Source organism: Mus musculus, chromosome 10, assembly GCF_000001635.26.
Source record: "Mus musculus strain C57BL/6J chromosome 10, GRCm38.p6 C57BL/6J".
In the NCBI taxonomy this organism is placed as follows: Eukaryota; Metazoa; Chordata; class Mammalia; order Rodentia; family Muridae; genus Mus; species Mus musculus.
Window position 1 is genome coordinate 75,518,035 of NC_000076.6, and position 22,451 is coordinate 75,540,485.

The window sequence follows — 22,451 nt, forward strand, 5'->3', positions numbered from 1 at the left end:
TATTCGTGAGAGTCGGGCCGGTCGTTCTCTCGCCTTCGCCTTCTAACGTTTGTGCCAGAACCGGAAAAAAAATAAAGCCTGCAGTTAATTGGTGAGGAGAGGCGGCTAACGGGAGAGAGGAGGCCAGGGCTTCCCCAGGGGGTTTAGGAGCTGGAAGGGCCGCTGCGGAGGAGCTCAGCGGGGCTTGCTTAGCGGAGGGCGGGAAGCCAGGGCCTATCCAAAGCTCATCTCCCGAACCCTTGAACAGTTATTAATTTACGCCTAGTCTGCACGTTCGGTGCCTTCTCAGGTCACCGATTTCCGAAGCTTACGGGCAGTCATTTCTTGCTAATTACCTCCTTTCCTTTTGGATCATCATTTACAACGTCCCTTTCATCCCTGCCTCCACTCCCATTCCTGCAGTGGCCCTCTTTTCCACGCTGCTGCAGAAGTTTAATCAAGTTGCCGTGCTATATGTTCGATCCACTTTGTAGATGCTACTCTTTTTTTTTTGAACCTTTGGCTATCATCCTGCAGTGTTTCCCTACCATTTTCAGCATGGAAACCCACACTCCTAAAGTTGAAAGCCGTGGTTCCTCACCGAGAGAGAGAGACTGTGTTTAGCATCCTTACAGTCTTCTCATGCAAATAAATGGTGTGCTCCGGTTTTGAGTCGTTTCCAATCTCAGCATTTTAAAAGCCCTGTGCATAGTCTTTGTCTTGTAGTGAGACTTAAAGTCGAGCGTTTACCCTATTTCTCTGCTTGATGAACATTTCCTATTTATAGCACCGTAGCCTTGACAGTTTTGGTCTGCTTTTTGGTGGGGATTCAAAACGCTGGATTGAAAAGCGCAAGCTCTTTTTCCTAGCTTCCTTGGGGCTCAGGTCTATATGTACTATTAGGTTCTGTAGCCTTTATCCAAATGTGGTGGCTGACTACTTGGGATATTTCTGGTGTGACTGAAAGACTGAGTTTGCTTTTATTTGCATTTTATTTAACTCCATGTAAACAGTGATTTGTTTACACTCCGGGTCTATATCATAGCCCTTTTAGTGACTATAAAGGGTCATATGGCTGGGATGAGAATGGGGGTAGTACTCTTTGTTCCCATTACTTTTCATTGTCCAGCTTACCATCCTTCCCTACCCTACGTGTTGCGCTAATTTGCTGTGGTGGTTCCTTGAGGCCAAGAGCCACACTCCTTCCACAGGAAACGCAGCTCTTGACATCATTTACAAAGCCCATGGCGTGCCAGTCCTTAAGCTCTGAAAGATGACCATCGTCTCTCTTTCCCTGTAGCCCGGGAAGAGTCCTGCCAAGATGTCTATTGGTGTGCCGATTAAAGTCTTGCACGAGGCTGAAGGCCACATAGTGACGTGTGAGACCAACACCGGGGAAGTATACCGAGGGAAGCTCATTGAAGCAGAGGACAACATGAACTGTCAGGTATCCTGCTTGGCACCAGGGCTGGGAAAGGGCTGTGGCTTCTATCCTGTGGGTAGAGCGGTGTACTTGGAGGTCTTAATGAAGTTATTCTCATCAAACAGTTATTAACTAAGTACTTATTACCTGTCAAGCACTCTTACAGGCTCTAAGATTTTATGTCAGTATAGACTTAGCCTTGAGGCAGAAAAGTCATTTGACAGCCTGTGGTTGTACGTGTGTATCCGAGCACTTGAGAGGCTGAGGTAGATTCTCGAGTTCAAGGCCAGTCTGGGCTTTATAGCAAGACCACACTGCTTTTGGTAGGGAGTCAGAATGCTGAATTGAAAGCACAATCTCTTTTCCTAGATTTCTCTGGGGTTAGGTCTATATTTACTGTCAGGTAGCCTTTAGCCAAATACAGTTGCTAAGTACTTGTCTATAAAACAACCAGTTAAGTTTCACTTTTCTGTCTCAGAGTCGGTCAGGTTCAGAGCCAGTGTCTGCTTCCCAGCACAGTGTATAATTTGCAGGATCTTCTACTCACGTATTGTGTGTGCTTACTTTTGTCTTGGAGAAAGTTTCATCTGATAAAACTGCCAAAGTTTTGGCATATGGTTTGGGGGTTTTCCCCATTAATTAAGAACTTGAGCTTTGGAATCAGAGAATTCCCTGATTCCAAATTGAGTTGGGCCATAATGATAGGACCTTGGGTATCCTGGTCACTTGTTCTCCCCTGAATAAAATGAGGATGGAGTTGTTTTGGATCCTCTGTGCTGTAAATGCCAACCCAGAATTAGATACACCAGAGACTTTGGGGAGGTGGCGTGAAGGACGCCAGTGACCGAGCAGGATTGCGGAAGTGATTGGTTACTTTGCTTGTTGCTGTGATCAAATTCCTGACCAAAGCAACTTAAGGAAGGGGGAGTTTATTTCGACTCACAGTGTGATGAGACAGTCTGATGCAGAAGAAGTCATGGTGGCAAGAACTTGAGGAGGGTACTAACTAGTCACATTGAATCTGCAGTCAGGAAGCAGAGATGAGTGCCAGGACTTAGCCCAGTTTCTACTTTTCACCTCCACCTAACCTAGACAATCCCTCGCAGACACGCCTGTCCCTTCAGTAATTCTAAATCCATCAAGTCGGTAATATTAATCATCGTAGCAGGAGGGTCTTCAGTCCAGGAAAGGAAGGCAGAGTGAGCAAAAGGAGCCTCAGGCTACAACATGGTGCTGAGGAAGTTTCACCCAAGTAAGAGGAGTAACTGGAGCCAGTAATGGACTGGCTCTGATGTTTCTGCTGTGGTCAGTCCCTGGCAGCCTGCTGGAAGGGCTGTCGCAGCGTGAATGCCCTGGCAGGTCCCCCAGAGTGGCAGCTGGAGGGTGCCAACCTGTTGTCTCCTGAAAGGGTGAACATAGTACCCCAAGACTGCTGCATGTCTAGAGGTGTTAGAGATGAGATGAAGTTTGTGTTGGCGGCAGCCAGCTCAGTGCTTTGCTGTTGGGATAAATATATAATGTCTAGAGAGGTGCAGTGCCTTGTTTAGGGTCATGCCTATGGGTAAGGTGGCCTGACTGTTGCTTTTTAGGATTTGTGCTATTTTCCTGTGGCTGCGATACTGTACCATTAGTATAGTTCCAGAAGGATGGGTCTGTCTTGGCAAGGAGGCATGATAACAGCAGCAGGAAGCTTAGAGCTTACATTTTCAATAGAAAGCAGGAAGCATAGAGAGCAAACAGGAAGTGTCAGAGAGTGCTCTAAGTCTGCCCCCTTTCCCCCCATGATGTCCTTCAGCAAGGCTGCATCCCCTAGCCGCTGCCCCTTTCCCCAAAAAAGCATCACCAACTGGGGGCCAAGTGTTCAGATGCCTGCAACTATGGAGGACACTTCATTTAAACTACACGCTTATGCTGGTTAGGTTTTTGTCAGTTTGACACAAGCTTAGAAAAGGGAACCTCAATTGTGAAAATACCTGCATCAGATTATCCTCTAGGCAAGAACATATTTTTGATTAGTGGTTGATGTGGGAGGGCCTAGCCCATTACAGGCTAGACAGGTTTTTTCTGGGGGCATAAGAAAGGTAGGTGAAGGCCAGGCATGGTGGTACAACGCCTTTAATCTGGCACTTAGGAAGCAGAGGCAGGACAACCAGGACTACATAGAGAGAGATGTCTCAAAACAAAACAGGGAATGGTGGTGAACACAGATCTCTGTGAGTTCAAGGTCAGCCTGCCCTACAAAGCTAATTCCAGAATAGCCAGGGCTACTACACAGAAAAACAAAAAAAAAAAACAAAAAAGTGTGTGTGTGTGTGTGTGTGTGTGTGTGTGTGTGTGTGCGCGCGCATGTGGAACATGAGCCTGGAGGGCAAGTTAGTAAGCAGCATTCCTCTGGAGTCTCTGCTGCAGTTCTTGCCAGCTTGAATCCTGCTTTGGCTTCCCTTAATGATGGACTGTGATCCCAATGTGTATGCCAAATAAACTCTTTCCCTTTTTCCCCCACGTTACTTTTGGCTGGGATGTTTATTAGAGCAATGGAAAACAAACTAAAACAAGAGTTGGATGGTGTGTGCATTTATGCCTTCCTTCCCCTCTGCTGGGAATGGAACCAGCGCCTCAGGCAAGATAGGTTAAGCACTCTCCCACTGAGTTACACCATTTGCCAATTTGGGGTTGCTTTTGAGAGGAGTTCTTTCTATAGATCCCAAGCTGGTCTTTAATGCTCAATCCTCCTGCCTCAGAGTCAATTCTGTAATTTTAGGTAGGGGCTATCCCACCCAGCTGTGAGGCTTTCTGAAGTCCTGTGCTAATTGGTTTCCTTCCAAAGGAAGGTCCTAAGAGGTGTGAGTGATTTAGTGCTGTCAAGGTCCTGACCTGCAGTGGTCTGCCTTGTAAAGAGCCACTTTCATGGGTCCAGCCACTCACTTAGAATGTCTTTTGTCTATTTTAGGTTGTTTAGGTTTTTAGTAGAATGAAAGATTTCAGACAATGACTTAATTTGTTTATTATGCTGATATATATATATATATATATGTACATATATATTGCTGATTTTAAAGATCTCAGACAGTCCAAATATAATGTGTAAGAGTTTATTTGACATACACATCCTAAACTGAATTTGTCTGACTAGATGGTTATGGTCTTCTCAGAAGTGCAGCCCACATGATCTTGGTATTGCCAGGTTGCAAGTTGGAAAGTAGTATGTCTTGTGTGTGTTTTGTGTCTCCCTTAACTCTGCTCCCTTCAAAATCAGTGATAAACTAATGGGTGAATGCTCATTTTGATTTACTTATAGAGTCTGAACATTTGTATCTCTGGGACAGATAGCTCCTACATGTTCCCCTGATGTCTCCTTTCTTGCCCCCAGTTCTTTAGAAGTGAGGACATCTTCCAAATACCTTCCCTGCATAACATTTTCTTATAAACTTGGGGCAGTGCCATGCATGGTAATACACACAGTCCCAGCACTTGAGAAAACTGAGGCAGAAGAATATCACCACAAATTTAAGGCAAGCCTGGACTTTGTGCCACCCTGTCTCAAAAAAAAAAAAAAAAAAAAAAAGACTGAGAAACAGAATATTAGCATATCACAAAGATTTGGGAACATGAGAGGATTCCATTATAACCACTTCTTTCCCATGAATATTGACACAGATAGACTTCTTTACCTGTGTCGCCTTGTACGTATTTTAATTAGAAAAATTATGTAGCGGGATGTTTTTGCAGTGCTAGGAGTAGAATCCAGTAAGTACTCTCTCTACTTAGCTATGCCTCTATCCCTTTATGTGGTAGCTTTAGTAGGAAATGGGCCATGTGCCACTAAGCTTGATTAGAAAGTTAAAAAGCCAGGCAGCTAGTACTTGACTGAAAACCTGAATTCCTGTGTATCTAATAAAGGTACATTCAGGTGTGAAACCAGGCAGAGGGAAATCATTTTGAGATACATGTGATACGGATTTCTCTGGCATTCAGATATAGGAGATCCTATTAAGTGATGATCTTAAATGCTAGAGAGATGGTCCAGAGGTTGGGAGCACTGGCTTCTCTTTAAGAAGGCCTAGGTTCAATTGTCAGCACCCACATAGCAGACAGCTCATAACTACCTGTTCCAGGGAATCCGATGTCCTCTTCTGACCTCTGAGGGCACCTGCACACTTGTGATAGACATGCATACATATGGTTTTATTGTTGTAATGATCTCACCAACATGACAGTGTAAAATCTGCTTTCTTTTAGGGTCCCAAGAGCCTTGGCACTTGGTAAGGAAGCATTGTGCCATTGAGCCACACACCTAGAACTTCGTTGTTTGAGCATAGCTTTGTCATAGCATATTTGTGTCATTTGAAAGTATAGCATGGATATGCATGAAATCTGTGATGAGTTCCCAGAACTGGAACTTAGTGGATCAGGCACATTTGGGCATCTAGGTTTGGACAGGCAGATTGAGATCTTTGATCTCCTACTGCATATACTCCCACCACTTAAGGTGAACGTGTTGCATTAGCTGGGTAATGGTGCCATATTCCAGGTAGATGGAAGTGATCAGAAGTCCTTGTGGTTTTCCACATGTTAGCTAATTTTTGTAGCAGATGTAGAGGACCCCCCAGTCTCTTTCCCATCTTCAGAATGGATGACTTAGAGGCTCCTCAAATGGAGCAGTCTTTGTTTTTAGCTCTGTCTAGTAACCATAGCCTGAAGCATTTGTCTTAGTAGTTATCAGAGGAAAAAAAACTAAGGTTTTCTTCAAAATCAGAAGAAAAGATATAACCACAGGCTTTTCCACTCTTGCCCATGTTCCTGAAATAACAACTCTGAGACTGAATTATTTGTGAGTAATTGCCTAAGCCAAATGCTGGCTTGTAACTCAGTTATCTAAATTATTCTATTCTAAGTCCAGCCTCATGGGTAGTTATCTCTCCTCAAGTTCATGCGACCTTCTCCATCAACATCAGCATTTGGGGCGAATCTCTTCTGCACCTGACCTCACATTGACTATCCCAGAATCCCTTCTCTCCCTCCTCAATTCTCACCTCCTATTTCCTGCATCAGCTCATTGGCCAATCAGCTTTTTATTGATAGGTGGTGTTTTCATGCAGTACACATGAGAATTCTACAAAAGATTTCTTAGGAAATCTTAAGTCAGGTATTTAATAAATATTAAAAGCCAGAACGAGTTGGGAGTATAGCTTAGTGATACTGCTTGCTTAGCATACCTAAGACCCTGGAGTCTGTTCATAATACCTCACACACATAGTTTTTAAAGATGTCTTAAAGCTAGGTTGGTGAGGTGGCTCAGTGGGTAAAGGCACTTGCCAACAAGCCTGAAATACAATCCCCTGAGCTGACCCTGCAAAGGGAGAAAACTGATTCTGACCACCACATACTTAACCTATGGCATGTGTGCATATGCCCCCACATAAACATATAAATAATTTTTAAAAAGAGAAAAATAAAAATTCTTAAAAGCTTTAAGAGGACATTTTGAGCCTCTTGAAGTCTGGCCCACTGAAAACCTGAAGAACTGCTGAGCCATCTCTGCAGGCTGGCTTTTGGTAGTTTCCTAGGTAGGGGGCAGTTTTGTTTTATTCATCTCTCAAACCCAAGACTGTTCTTAAATGCATTGACTCCTATCTCACCTCACAGGGGTGTTGTGATCACATGTGTGTGCCATCATGACCAGCTTCTTAATTTTTACTGTGTGATTCACTCTAGACCATATTCCAAGATGCTAATACCAAGGCTATTGTATAACCCTTTATGGTGGGAGGTTACTATATTATCTATAAGTTTTTTATATGTCAGTATGCCCTTATTGGTAATTATGTGTAAATTATTACTTACAGATCACACTAATAATCCAACTTTGAAAACAGTTGATAGTGCTGTTGAAGAGGTCTTAGCTGGGCTGCAAAGTGTGTTTTTCCTGGAAAATACTTAGTCTTTGTGGTGCCTCCAGTTCATAATGATAGACAAAGTTATGTTGTTGTGTGACCCTTTCAGTGTTATGGGTTTTTTTTGTTTTTTTTTTTCCTTTTTTAATGACCAGTCTTGCGCGCACCGGACTGGTCAGCAGTAACGACGCTGCAACAGGATCCTTCTGCACACATTTATTGGGAGAGCTTGATTGCAGAGGCGAAGAGACCCCCATGCCCAGAACTGGTGCTGCTTATATAGGCCTAGGAGAGACGTGTCTCACACCCGGATTGGTTATGCACTATACCTCATTTGCATGTTCTCCTCATCTGATTGGTTACTCTCTCTCAGTACCTCACAGAACCTCATTATCATACCTCATTTGCATGTCTCACAACTGATTGGTTATACTCTCTAAGCCTCATTATCATGCCCGGGCCAGGCAGTGTCTTTGCAAAAAACTTTACTGCATATGTACACATTGGTTGTTTGTCCAAACTTATGCGTGGTGGCCAGCAGTAGTCAGCGCCACTCTGCAACGGCACATGTGGCTTCCCACAGACCAGCAAATGACTTATTGGTTAGATTATCAATCATGGAGCTCCTTGATAACAATATATAAGAAATGGATTAGTTCACCAGAAACTGGCTGGAAGATACTGATTTGAATTACTTTAACAAAATTTAGTTTGTTTAGCAAGCTCCTGTTATCACTGCTAGACAGTAAATCCCCAGCAGCTACCCACATCCATTCATTTCTTGACAGCAGACGGTAGGACTCCCAGAGCACAGGCGAGTGAGTCTTGTTACGGTTGTAGTTGCTAACCTAGCACCATGGTTCCAAGCTTAGGACTCAGATGCAGCTGGACAGACGATACGGGAGATGGGGAGATGCTGGAAACCTAAGCCTAACACAACTTCTGGCCTGTGCTGGAGCTGAGGCAACGCACAGGGTCTGAGACCAACGAGGAACTCAGCTTTGGATGTGGTTGTGAGAGAGGCAGGCCCCCAGGATGGAACTGGTGGGTCCAGAATGCAGTACCAGACCGGCATCAGGAACTAGGGGCCTTCTTCTTGGCTTCTAGGTCCTTTTTAATCTCCTTTTTAGCCAGGTTTGGCATGTCATAGTTCTGAGCCAGATATATTCCAACCATGTTGCCCAAAGTAAAGTGAATCCAAGCAGGAACTGGAGCATGATGTCAGTGGGGCAGTGTTGTTTTTCATACGGAATAAGGAAAACTCTGAGGTCCAGTATCTCTGTTAGTAGAGCTAAAATAAGTTATGTAATTAAATTCACAATGTAGCAGACTTTGAATTTCTGACATAGTGTCTCCACATCCTAAATACAGGATTGTAGGCATGTGCTAAACATGCCTGTTTTGTTTGGCTTTTCATTGTTTATAGAGTATTTTATTGGTTTCTATAATCAAATATACATAGATAAAATGTTATATAGTTAACACAGTGTGTTGACCTTGTACAAATGGAGAAAAATTATATTTAACATTTCTAGACCCATGTGGCTGTTAATTTCTCCTAATAGTCTTTTTAAAATTTATTTATTTATTTTATGTATATGAGTACACTGTAGCTATCTTCAGATGCACCAGAAGAGGGCATTGGATTCCCATTACGGATGGTTGTGAACCACAATGTGGTTGCTGAGAATTGAACTCAGGACCTCTGGAAGAGCAATCAGTGCTCTTAGCTGCTGAGCCATCTCTCCAGCCCCATGGCTGTTAATTTCTATCCAGTGCCAACTCAACACATTAAAGTAGATAGGTTTCCAAAGTTGACAGAGCAACTAAGGTTCTAAAACTCAAAGTTTACTTCTGTTTATTTAAAAACAAATATAAGCATGTTCTACAGCACCAGCTTTTCCAGGACCTGCAGTTATCTGTATCGTGGCTGGTTTTATGTGGTCTAAGGGATCAAACCTAGGGCTTCTCTCATGCTTGGCAAGCTCTCCACCAGCCTGTGTAGCTCGGGAGGCTGAGGCCACTCTAGGCATCATAAAGAGACCCTTTCTAGTTTTAAAAGCAATAACTTTAAAAAGAAAATGATAAGCATGTGTGCCAGTAAATATAATTTAAGGAGAGTAACAGACAAGTGTATTTCACCATACATCAAGAAAGTTCTCAATGATTTGTGTGGGAGAGAGTAGCAGGATCAGTGGTTCTATAGAAACTAAAATGACACTTTTGAAACCACGATGGCGCTGTTTGATCTATCTGCTTGGTTGTTACTAACCCCTCTGTACATAAATGATCTGCATGAATTTGAGTGTTACCTTACAAAAAATATAGCCTATAAGAAACTTATCTAGGATTAGGTTGCTTAGAAAAAGCAAAACACTGTGGTAACTAACACCAGCAAAGTTTGAGATTTCTCAATGCAATGTTTTTTTAAGACAAGAGTTTCACTGTGCAGCCCTGTCCAGCCTGAAACTCAGGGTCTTTGTGCCTCAGCTCCCCAGTCACTGGGACTGTAAACAAAGGGCGCCCTTGCTTGGCTATGTGATTAAATTTCTGTAGATAACCTAAGCTCTTTAGCTGGGGGGGGGGGGGGGGGGGACGGACACTGGTGTTCAGGCTATATGAATTGCTTTCAAATGAGTTATGTTCTTTGCACTGCTTTGTACTATTAACATTTTTATGTGTTTCCTAAGAACTAAGATAGGTCAAATCATTTGATAGTGATGTAACATAATTGGCAACTAACGTATATCCAGTGTGTGTGAGTGTGTGTGTGTGTGTGTGTGTGTGTGTGTGTGTGTGTGTATGTGTAAAATTATCCTCAACTGTGTGTACAGTTGTGTGTGTGCGTGTGTGTGTAAAATTATCCTCAACTGTGTGTACAGTTTTAGCATGTTGACAATCTTGGCCATACAGAAGGAAAAATCACTTCTGCTGCCCCTCACAACAGGAATCTCTTCTGACACTGGATATGAGAGTTTGCCCACATGCCAAGAAAGAAGTCAGTTGTGCAGTGCTGTCCAGTTGAGTGTGCCCTCGTGTGGCTTAGCTCTGGTGCTTGAGAGAGAAAGGGTCAGGTATCTGGTTAAAGGCTCAACCCTTAAGACTGTCCCCTCTTTAGATACCAATGACAGTCCCAGTTTATTTTAGCCTGGGCTCTGTCTGAGCAGGCAAAAGTCTGTGTCCCTACAGTCCCTTCCTTATTTATTTATTTATCTATTTATTTATCTATTTATTTTTGGTTTTTCAGGATAGGGTTTCTCTGTATAGCCCTGGCTGTCCTGGAACTCACTCTGTAGACCAGGATGGCCTCCAACTCAGAAATCCGCCTGCCTCTGCCTCCCAGGTGCTGGGATTAAAGGCGTGCGCCACCACACCCAGCCCTTCCTTAGTTTTGATCAACCTTTGTTTAACCAGCTCACAGCATTCGGGGAAGTACATTTACAGGTATGTGTAGACTAGGACTAAGGATATAGATGTGTCAAACAAGGCCTGGACACTCAGTTTCCATGCCTCCTCATGATACACCACCCTCCAGGAACTTCCATGTGTTCAGCTATCTGAAACTTCTCTAAAGTATGTTTTATGGAAACATAATTGAATAGATGGGACTGAAATATAATCATGTGAAAAAAAAGTAATTTGAAAAGAAAACAACTGTAGATCTCATACTAGGAATGGAAAAATCCAGGGCCTTGCACATGGTAGATAAGTATCTGCCACTGACTATATCCCAGCCCAGGCATTACTCTGTCTGAAATGAAGGTCATGGGGATTTACTTACAGACAACTCCAGAACAGAACAGAACAGAACAGAACAGAACAAAACAGAAAGGCAGATCAGAATTCGTTTCTCTTAATTCTAGCTTTTGTGCACTATCTTAAAAAGTCCCGGCACTCAGAAGAGGGAGGCAGTCAGATCTCTGAATTCCAGGACAGTCAGGTCTACACAGAGAAACTTGCCTCAAAACAAAACCAAAAAGAATTATGAGGTCAGAATTGAGGACAAAACACTATATTCTACACTCCAGCATTACTTCACAATCCTACATTGTGCTCTTCTCCGTCTTGGCCCACAGATGTCATTTTAGTTGAATATCTAGTCTGTGTTGCTTATTGTGGCTGGCTATTAGGAAACCATAAACTGTTCCTGCTTGACTTTCAGTAAAACCTAAGTGCTCGAAGCTGGAGAGATGGCTCAGCAGTTAAGAGCACTTGCTGCTTTTCCAGAGGACAAATATCAGGTTCCTAGCACTCAGGGAATCTTAACCCCACTGCTTCAGCTTCTGCTGTCACATACACACTACACTTAAATACATTTTAAGTATTTATTTTTTTTTAAATATTTATTTATTTATTTATTTATTTATTATATGTAAGTACACTGTAGCTGTCTTCAGACACTCCAGAACAGGGCATCAGATTTCGTTGTGGATGGTTGTGAGCCTCCATGTGGTTGCTGGGATTTGAACTCAGGACCTTTGGAAGAGCAGTCGGCGCTCTTAACCGCTGAGCCATCTCACCAGCCCCATTTTAAGTATTTTAAATGTAATTAAGATAAACATACTGCAGCGGGCCTTCCCTGGGACTGTGTCACCATTTGTCCAGGAGCAGGACAGGGGTGCATTAGAACATAGCAGTCTGGTGCTGGGGTATTTGTCAGATTCATTGAGAACCCATCATGGCACATTGGCAGAAGCACCTAGTTTAAGCCTTGTTGGGTCTGTATGACAGCCTTGTGGAGACTTCGAGGCACAGTGGAGAGAGCTGAGTGGGGAGGAAGATGAGGCGTAATGATTATACATCTCAAAAATAGACATTACTGGGTTTGTTATATCTTAGGTAGTTGAGACACCATTTAGACATGCTTTGCCGTGTTTAATTGTGGTTTTTAACAGCTCCAGGAAAGTAGTCTGTGCCACTTCAAGGTAGGGAGTAGTACAGAGTCAGACAGTCAGAGAGACCTGGGTTTGAACTCACAAAACACATGAAGGCAGTGTGACTTTGTGCAGGAGGATGGGGTGAGTAAAGGCATGGACCTTCAAGAACAGATCTGCGTCTCACAGGTTGTGTCTCCTGTAGGGTTTCATGGTCTAAAATCAGCCATTTGGGGCAGTACCTGCTGTCTGTATTCCTGCTCAGGAAACACTGGTGGTTGTTATATTGTGTTTTCTCTAGTAGGGGAACTGAGACTGAGAAAATTCTGAAGATGTGTTCAGGGTTAAACCTGGAGGAGGGTGGCAGACCCAGCTCTCACTGAAGGTCCTCAGCCACTTCAGTGGCTTCTGTGGAGTCACAAATTCGCCTGGAATTGAGGGGGTTGAGTGGAATCTGGGTTTTTCAGCTGGGTAAGCTAACCCATAACTACTTATTTGTGCTAGCAGAGGTTCTGATACTTGTCTAGGGGACTGTGGCAAGGACTTAGAAACTGAGATTTTAAGGAACTGACAATAGGAAGCCTGCAGTTGGCTGGTGGGAAACCGGGGCCCTCTTGCCCTTGAATATAGAACAGGAACAGTGGTTTGCAATCCTAGAAATGATTCCTGATGCTCAGATACAGTGGGGCAGCCTCAGAGCTTTGATGGATTTTGGTTTTGGTTTTCACATTGGTGTTCAACCAGAAACCACCTGGCCCTTCAGAAGGAGCAAAGGGTAAGGCGGCCGGCAGCATAGAAGCCGGTCCTGGGAGACAGTGCTCCTGAAGATGCTCTGTGAGCAGATTAATCCAGTCTTAGAAAGATAGCTGTTTTCTCTCATTTGTAATTCCTAGATTTTATACTCACATCAAATGATGTATGTATGTAGAAAATGAAAGTAGAAGTTGAGTTTTTGTTGGCGGTAAGGGGCTAACAGTGGGGAGAAGAGGCAATAAAAAAGGGGAGGGGAAGTGGGTAGGGAAATATATCAAATGTACAGTAACAGTATACATGATTTAAATTTTATAAGAAAGAAATCTAGGAGCTGCACATCTTTGCAGCATGGTTTACCCACTCTAGATAAAGCCTAGTCCTTTGTGCCCACAGGAAGGCAATTAAGCAGTTGTGGTAAAAGTGGCATGTAGTGGATTTGGTGCTGGCAAGTTTATGTCACTTTCCTGTTCACTGTAGATCTCCTGACTGGGCTCAAATTCCTCCTTCCCTTCATTCTACGCTTACTCATGTTGGCACATTTGTCTTCCCAAAATACTACCTTAGCCCTGTTAGGCATTTCTCCGCCCACACCCTTGAGTGGTCTGCCTGCTCTCTGAAGTGTCCTCAGTACTGTCCAGATGTGCTGCTTCAGTCCAAGCATGCTGAAAGCTCCTGCTTGGGTTTTCCTCTCCTTGTGCAGGCTGGGAGCAGGCTCTACCATGTTACTTCTCGGTCCTAGTCTAGTCACCCGCCTTCCCAATGTATGCTGAGTCAGAACTATGCCTGCTGCATATGTATGACCCTGAAGATGCCTTTCCAGCTGGAGTGCCAGCGGGTCCATGAGGCTGCACTTTAGACATGAACTAAGAAAGGCTTTATCACCTGCCACTCACAGCCTGGCCCAGGAGGATGTAAGCTGGGGCTCTGCATCTGAACTTGGAGTTGCAGCATGTCAGTGATCTGATGTGGGTTGTGTTTGATCGTAATCTGTAAAAATGGGAGAACTCATACTTCCGCCTGCCGTTTCTGTGAGGTGTACAGTCCCTGATGCGTACAGAAAGCTCCAGCCATTGCTAGGGTAGTTCACCCGCATTGTCTGCTTCTTTTCTTGATGCTGGTGTCAGGCCTCTGTAATTCTAAACTTAATCCAGTTAAGGCTCTCTGGCTTTGTGTGCTCCAATGCTTTGATCTTACAAATAAACTGGTGATTCCCTTCCAGATGTCCAACATCACAGTCACATACAGAGATGGTCGAGTGGCACAGCTGGAACAGGTATATATACGTGGCAGCAAGATCCGATTTCTGATTTTGCCTGACATGCTGAAAAATGCACCCATGTTAAAGAGCATGAAAAATAAAAACCAAGGCTCAGGGGCCGGCAGAGGAAAAGCTGCTATCCTGAAGGCCCAAGGTAGGTACCCTTGGCTGGCTTTAGAATTACTACTAACCTTGTTTCTTTTGTTGCATGGGGACAAGTGAATCTGACTTGCTGCTGTACCCTGTCCTGATCTGTCCCCAGGATTGAGAAATCATTGATAATGGGGCCTTTCCCTGTTACCTTTCTTGTCTTACTTGATCCTATCACAGAGTTTAGTGTAAAATCCAAAATCTCAAGCAAGGTATGATGGCTCACACCTATAATTCCAGCACTTAAGAGGCTGAGACAGAAAGAATACAGTGAATTGGAGGCCAGCCTGAGCTACGTATATATAGCAAGACTTTGGAGGGACAACCAGAGAGAACACTGTCTAACTCATACAATCTATAGTGAAGGTCCCTCCTTTTCAGAAATTCTATCCAAGAAGACTGGGCAACTTGCTCTGGTCTAGTGAGGATATGGATAATGCCTGAAAATGTTCGGTAGCATTCCCAGAACTATGTGTGACACACACAAAAGACATGCACGTGCACATACACACACACTTTTTTCCTACTCACCCAAGACAGAAAGGGTAACAAGTGAAGACAAACTGCACTCAGGTCTGTCTTGATAAACCAGTGAGCTATTAGGGTTGCTCAGGAGCATGGTGGATTTTGTGGCTTCACTGGAGCCCGTCAGTTAGCCATTCACTTTCTCTGTACTTACCACCTCCCAAGGCAGCAGCCGTGAGGGTAGGAGAGTGTATCAGGGAGGCGAGGGTCTGCTGTGCCTTCCCACAGCTGCTGTGATCTCATGGTGTAGACAGCCGTGTCGTGTCTGGGAAGTAATGTTGTGCAGCAGCAGCACAGAGACCACATGCTGTCTTCTAATGCCTGCACATGTTCCAGACAGATATGAGCTTCGGGTACCCAGGCTGGAACAACCTTGACCTTCTAGCGCTCTTGTCTCTACCTCCCAAGAGCTTGTGCAGACCCACCTGGTTTATGGATGAACATGGGGTCTCAACAGGCAGGCATTTTATGAGCTGAGCTGCACCCCAGCCCTCTGATTAGCACCATCTTGTTAATTTTTGTTTATTCTCTAAAATTGTGAATTAGCTAATTTGGGGTGGGGGCAGATGTGGAGATGAGGACAACTTGCAGGGGTTGAGCATAGGCTGGCAGGATTGGCAACACGCGCCTTTACTTGCTGAACTGTCTTACCACCCCTTGTTTCTCACTTTCTTTTGTATTTTACATATATATTTTTTAAGATTTTATTTACTTTATGTATATGAGTACACTGTCGCTGTCTTCAGACACACCAGAGGAGGGCATCAGATCCAATTACAGATGGTCGTGAGCCACCATGTGGTTGCTGAGACTTGAACTCAGGACCTCTGGAAGAACAGTGGTCTTAACCACTGAGCCATCTCTCCAGCCCCTCACATTTTCTTAAACTTGACAGTAAATCCCTCCTTTGACACATGCCAGCAGTTATGACCACACTGTCCCCCAGATACTTATTAGCTGCTCTTGGAGGCTAGCCTGATTATGGCTTGCATTTGAGTCTCTGAAAAATTCTGCCACATTGTTAGGCACAAAAGCATGGTCCTAAGCAACTGCATTGGTGTTGGAAAAAAGATCTTAGGGTGTGAAAGGCCCAGGTCCTCCACAGCAGCATATGTTAATGTTTTATATGGGAGGTAGGTTCTGTGCTTAAAGACAAAATAGTTTAGGGGTTGGAGGGGGGTGGGGTTGGTTGGTTTCTTTTGTCTTAAGACTTCTAAAAAAATAAAAATAAAATAAAATCTTTGACCAGTGTTGGCTTGGTGTTAAAGGCGGTTGTCACACAAGCCTAACAGAAGTTGTCTGACCTCTACGTATACACTACACACACACACACACACACACACACACACACACCACAAACAAATAAAATGCTAAAAAAGAGAAAATGTTACCTTTGCCTCGGAGAGGGCTGCTCTTGCTGTCATGGTTAGGCTAACTGTCCATCTTAACCAGTCACATTACTGTGCACTTCGGGCAGTGAGTTGGCCCAGGCCCACTGACTGCACACAGCCCTGAGCCACCTGTGCCTTTCCCAGCGCCTTGCTCCCGTCTCTCATCAGCGAGCGTTGTGTAGTTCCCATCAGTCTCTGAAAGAACAGACAAGAATGAGATGCGTTTTGTCAGTCCACAGAACTTCCCGAGTGACTATAGAGCTTCTAGCCTCCTAGGTACATTGGGTCATAGAGTGGAAGTCTTGTGCATCTTTATGGGTAGTGTTATTTTGTTTTTGTTATTAAGCATTTTTTTCATGCAGAAAAACTCAAAAGACTAATACCCAGAATAGTACCCAGAATTAACAGATGCTACGCTAGCACTTAGGTGTCTGAATTGAGAACCAGGTTGGTATAGCTCAGTGGGTAACAAGCTTATCACACAGTGTGTGTACCTGAGCTCAGTCTATGTGTGGTAGAACCTGCTTGTAATTCTAGTACTGACAGGACCAAGATAGAATCCTGGGCTTCCTAGCCAGCCAGTCTATTCTACTTGGCAAAGTCCAGTCCAGTGACAGACCTTGTCTAAAGAAACAAAGTAGTGATGGTACGTGAGGAACAACATTTGAGGTTATCTTATGTCCTGTATATAGTCACATGCCATGGCCCTTCCTCTTATCCACACAAACAGAATTGAATACATCCGTAATAGCTCTGAGAATTTGTCATTCCTGTGCTATTATTCACACTGCTGTGCTGTCGGCACTACCTCCCACCATGACACCAGTTATCAGCACCAACTTCCACTCCTCTTCCTTCTCACCGCATGATTTGGTCCAGGCAGCCTTCCAGGCCTCTTCCAGACTGATGCCCAGGCTTCAGCTGGTGCTGTTGTGAGCATCCCAGCCCCCCTGACCTCTCTTCTTCTTCTTTGTTTCAGTGGCCGCACGAGGGAGAGGACGTGGGATGGGACGTGGGAACATCTTCCAGAAGCGAAGATAATATTCTCCATTGAAGAGAACGTTGTCCTTTCTTCTCTTTGATTATTGCAGGGGTTTTGGGGGGAGGGGGTATTACATGTGCATATGTCTTAGATTTTCTTTTGATAAACTGTTAAGCTAAATAAAATTTGGTTGTTTTGTGGTTTGTGTGAGGCTTTTTTGTTTTGTTTTGTTTTGTTTTTGAGGAAATAAGAACTGTGTGTTCGTGTTTGTAGTTTGCTTTGGCAGCAGGTTAGAATCTGACACCTTTGGACATGTACTGGGGAGATGCCAGCACTCTTCAAGCAGCAGTGTGTGATAAAGAGTGCAAGCACTTTTCAGGCCTCTTTCTAGTTGAAGGGAGAAAAGCCTAACTAAGAGAGGAACCCTGTGTTACATGAACACTCAGTGTGGCACTTTCCCAGCTAACCTGACACAGGCAACCTGACCTGTGAAGATGACTCATGCTCTGATCAGTAATACAGTAATCATAGTGTCTCAGCATTCGACAGCTCCAGAGGGAACCCTGTCTGTAGCTACTCATATTCAACTCGCTCCACACAGTGTTAGGAGCATCTCAGCATTGATAAGCACACTAATTTTTTAAAGGTTTATTTTATTATGTATGCAGCGTTCTGCTTGCATATATGCCTGCACACCAAAAGAGAACACCATCATAGATGGTTGTGAGCCACCATGTGGTTGCTGAGAATTGAACTCAAGACGGAAGAGCAAACAGTACTCTGAACCTCCGAGCCATCTCTTCAGTCCTCTTTGTTTTTTCTTGCACTTGGAGTACTCTGGTGGTTGCCTTGGCCTAATGGAGTCTTTGGTGGTGGTTATAGTTTGGTGTGCTCCTTTCCTGCAGCTTTCTTTCTCATTCAGTGTGATGCCAACTTTAGTGGGCTGATTCAAGTTGACATGTGTCGTCTCAGGGTTGGGTGCAAGCATAAGCCTGCAGCATGACCCGTCAAGCCCCACCCAGTAGGCCATGTGCGCTTCATCACCAGCTGTTTATGTGGTGAAATGTTAACATCCTTACCCTCCAGCATTTACCCTCCACCATGGCTGTGGGTTGCCAGGGGTGGGGTGGTTGACACAGATTCTCTTTACATAGACCTACTTGCTCTGTAAACTAAGTAGCTCAGACTCGGGTGCACATGCATGGACTTCCTGAGTGCCATGGTTAAGGGCGTGGGCCACTATACCCAGCCAAAAAACAAAGCTTGAGTTCATCTCTGCCTCTGTCGAATGTCATGCAGAAGAGACGGAGTGTGCCTTCATTTCTAACAGGATTGCTAGTATGTGTTGGAAACCATTTCTTTCAGGCTGGGCATGGTGGTATAGACCATAATCCCAGCACTCAGGCAAGTGGATTTCCAAGCTCAGGGCTTGCTACTTAATGAGTTCAGGCCAGCCTGGGTTAGACACTTTTCCTCCCCTCCCCTCCCAGAATACATACATACACCTTACATATTTACACATGCTTAGATTTTTTTTTTAATTCACTTTTTGAGGATGCCTGCCAGCACACATGTGAAAGTCAGAAGACAACTTTTGGGAGTTGCTCTCCCATCTTCTTTGGAATCAAACTTAGGTTGTCAGGGTTTACAGTAATTCTGCCCGCCCCCTCCAGCTTTTAGCTCATCACTTCTTTCAAATGTGTCTGCTTAGCCTTTGCTGTCCCAGTTTTGTGCACTATCATTTGTGTTCCCCAGCACCTGTCTTCCTGATTGTAATTCTGCCACTGCCATCCATACTTGTTATATCATGACTGGTTAAATTATGACTAGTAAGCCACGGAGTAGTGCTGAAGACTGTTCCCTGGGAGTAAGTCCCGTGTGCGGCCACCTGCTGGTATCTTGACTTTTATCTTGGCTTTAGTCCCTGTATATCCCTGGATCAAAGACTTGGAGCCTGTTGCTATTTATCTGTTCTTTATCTGTAGTCTGAACTGGTTTACCCTGCTGTTGTCACCCCAAGTTCTTGCCATCCCCTTCCTCAGCTCAACTCCTGTTTTCAGTGTAGGTTCTTTCTGTTTGGTTTATTTTATTGTATTAATAAATGGTGCATGAAAAGTTTGTTTGATTATTCCAAGACTGCCTATCTGAATTTTAAGTTAGAACCTGCACTCCATCCAATTGAATGATGTGTTCAGTAGGGAGACAGGACCAAACAACTACTTGTCCCAGGTAGCAAAACAAAGACAGGTCCAAGTACAGATATTACCAGAATCCAACTTGGTGAACCAATAAATTGAATTAGGAGTATTTATAAGAATATGGGTGGAGGGTTACCTACAGGAGCAGAAAATGACAAGTGTATCACCAAAACTTAACCCAGCATGGGTTCTGACATAGACCTGAAAACCTGGAGTGCACAGCATGACCTGCAGAGAGCACAACAGATGGGAGACTGTCCTTTCTAGACAGCTCGCATGGACTGGTCTGAGCCTCTTCCAGGCAACTCAGCTTGCCTACGTGTAGTGTGTTTCGGGGGGGGGGGGGGGGGTAAGAAGCATGTTGAGTCTGATCAGTTTCAGGACTTTCTTCTAAGCCTTTTGAGTTGTTCCATTCCCGAACCTAAGGGCATGACAAGGCTAGATATGATGGTCCATACCTTTAATTGCACTTGCAAGCCAGAGGCAGGCAGATCTCTCTGTGAGCTTGAGGTAACTGATTTTTTTATATAAGTTTTTGGTTATTGGTTTGTTTGGTTTGGTTTTGATTTTTCAAGACAGGGTTTTGCCGGGCAGTGGTGGCACAAGCCTTTAATCTCAGCACTCGGGAGGCAGAGGCAGGTGGGTTTTCTGAGTTCGAGGCCAGCCTGGTCTACAGAGTGAGTTCCAGAACATCCAGGGCTATACAGAGAAACCCTGCCTCGAAAAAGAAAAAAAAAAAAAAAAAAAAAAAAGACGGTTTCTCTGTGTAATCCTGCCTGTCCTAGAATTCACTCTGTAGTAGATCAGGCTGGCCTCGAACTCACAGAGATCTACCTGCCTCTGCTGCCTAAGTTCTGGGATTAGAAGTGTGCACCATCACTGCCTGGCTAAAAATACGTTTTTTTTTTTTTTTTTTTTTTTAAAGAATGAAAGCTGACACCATAGCACCAGTAACTAGTCCGTCCCCCCCACCCCAAAGACAACATGTAACATTGGTTCTGATCTCAACTACTGTTTTCTTATATACAGCAAAGTTTAGACTCCACCTGTGGTACCAACTATCCCAGCATGAACAGTTTTTTGCTGAATATTCCATATTTAAATTAAGCATAGGATTTTGTTTTCTGCTAGTGGCCAAAGCAAAAGAACGTAATTAGATTTACAAATGTCCCTGAAAAGAAAGCAGACAATACATGAAATTAGTTTTCAAAATTTCAGGCCTCTGATACTGAAGGAAATTAATTCCTAATAAATAGGGGAGTTACCCACTGTCCAGCTTACGTTTTACAAAGAGATTCCACCCTTTGCACCATAAAGCAAGGACTGAGCCTCCCTGGAACCTCCTGTTATGAAGAATCAAAGCTAAGAAATAAAAGCCTGAAGAAGCCAGGCTCTCTGAAGGGTGGTCTTGAGTACTGAGCAGAATATGGATCCACACATGATTGAGAAAGCAGGCTACAGGGCTGGCGAGATGGCTCAGCCAGTAAGAGCACCGCTTGCTCTTCGGAAGGCCCTGAGTTCAAATCCCAGCAACCACACAGTGGCTCACAACCATCCGAAATGAGGTCTGACACCCTCTTCTGGTGTGTCTGAAGTCAGCAGCAGTGTACTTATTTATAATAATAAATAAATCTTTTTTTAAAAGAGAGAAAGCAGGCCAGGCAGGGAAATCTGCTATATATAAATTTTGCATGCTGTCTTAGCTGTGGAGTTGTTGAAGGCTTGTGGTCTAGCAATACATTCTGGGAAGTTTTACCTGATAATCTCAGGGTTATTAGGCTAGACATGGAGGTGGGTGATAGGTGGCTATTAAGCAGACCAAAGCTATATGGAGATGATTTGACTCTGGGTCTGACAAATTCCAAATCTCCATAGTTAATCAGTTGAATCTTTAACACAAGTATGGTGCGGGATTTTTCTGGAAAGCGCAGTTCACCTGGAGAAGCACCAAGGTTGAGTCAGGAAACTACTGGGCCCAGGGGAGACTGGCTTGAGGCCCTGACAGTGGTTTTCTGTGTGGGACAAGTTTTCTCAATGGGCTCTGGGTAACAGGAGTGGGCTTCAACTTTGGCCCTGGCTTTGAGTACAGTTTAGATAAAGAAAGGGGATGGATGTAGGATTGATTGGTTTGCATATGAAAAAAAAACACTGTCAGGCCTGTTGTTTGCAATCATTAGGAGGTAGCTGAGAACAGCTTTCAGGGGTTGGTTCTCTGGGCCCCCTGCAAGAGCAACAACGCTAATAACTGTTGAGCCATTACTCCAGCCCAAAATTTGGGGTCCTAATGCCTTATACTTTAGGATAAAGTTGAGACTTCAGTTTGAGTTGGATCATAAGGACAATAATGTCTGGTGACATGATGTGACTTTTAAGTGGCACTGCTATTGTCTTTCCAAACATACTTTCATAAAACAACAACAGAGTATTTAGAGAGCTTGTCAGAGTTGGGAGGATAGCTGTGAAGTAAAAACACACCTACTTCACACGAATGGAGACCTGACTTCAAATCCCCAGCATCTATGTAAAAAGCTCGGCATGGCCACACAAGTCTCTCAACACCACATTGGAAGGAGCAGACGGGTTTGCTGACTGCCAGCCTAGCACCCAGTTCAGTGAGAGACCTTGCCTCAAGGAAATGAGGCCAAGAGCCATAATCAGAGCACACCTACACACATGCACGTTACCACACACATACACACACAAAGCCTACTGGTGTTATGGACAATCTGTAAGGAAGTGAATATAACATGTCACCTTTTATTTTTCAAGTAACAGGTTACACTATGTGGTGTGTGTGTGTGTATAAATAACACTTTAAAATTAAATTACACTTTAAAATTTAAATTATTTAATATTTGACTTCAATAACTGAAAAATAAAGAGGGTGTTACATATGAAAAAACAACAACAACAACAAACAGCAAACAGACTAATTACCAGTACTCAGGAAGGCCTGGTCTCATAAATGAGGAACAATTAGCCTACACAAGCACTGCTGTGGACCTGCCTAACAAGTCATAAAAA

The 22,451-nt window shown here is 43.9% G+C and overlaps 1 protein-coding gene and 1 pseudogene across 1 annotated transcript; one reads left to right on the top strand and one right to left on the bottom strand.

Moving 5' to 3' along the window:
* The first annotated feature begins 7 nt into the window (after nucleotides 1-7).
* Nucleotides 8-17,406, top strand: Snrpd3 (small nuclear ribonucleoprotein D3). The gene is made up of 4 exons (NM_026095.4): nucleotides 8-91; nucleotides 1,280-1,426; nucleotides 14,143-14,335; nucleotides 17,227-17,406. The coding sequence occupies exons 2-4, from the start codon at nucleotides 1,301-1,303 to the stop codon at nucleotides 17,286-17,288; spliced, it is 381 nt and encodes a 126-aa protein (NP_080371.1). The 5' UTR covers nucleotides 8-91; nucleotides 1,280-1,300; the 3' UTR covers nucleotides 17,289-17,406.
* Gm35061 lies at nucleotides 7,838-9,372 on the bottom strand (annotated as a pseudogene).
* Nucleotides 17,407-22,451: the final 5,045 nt, after the last annotated feature.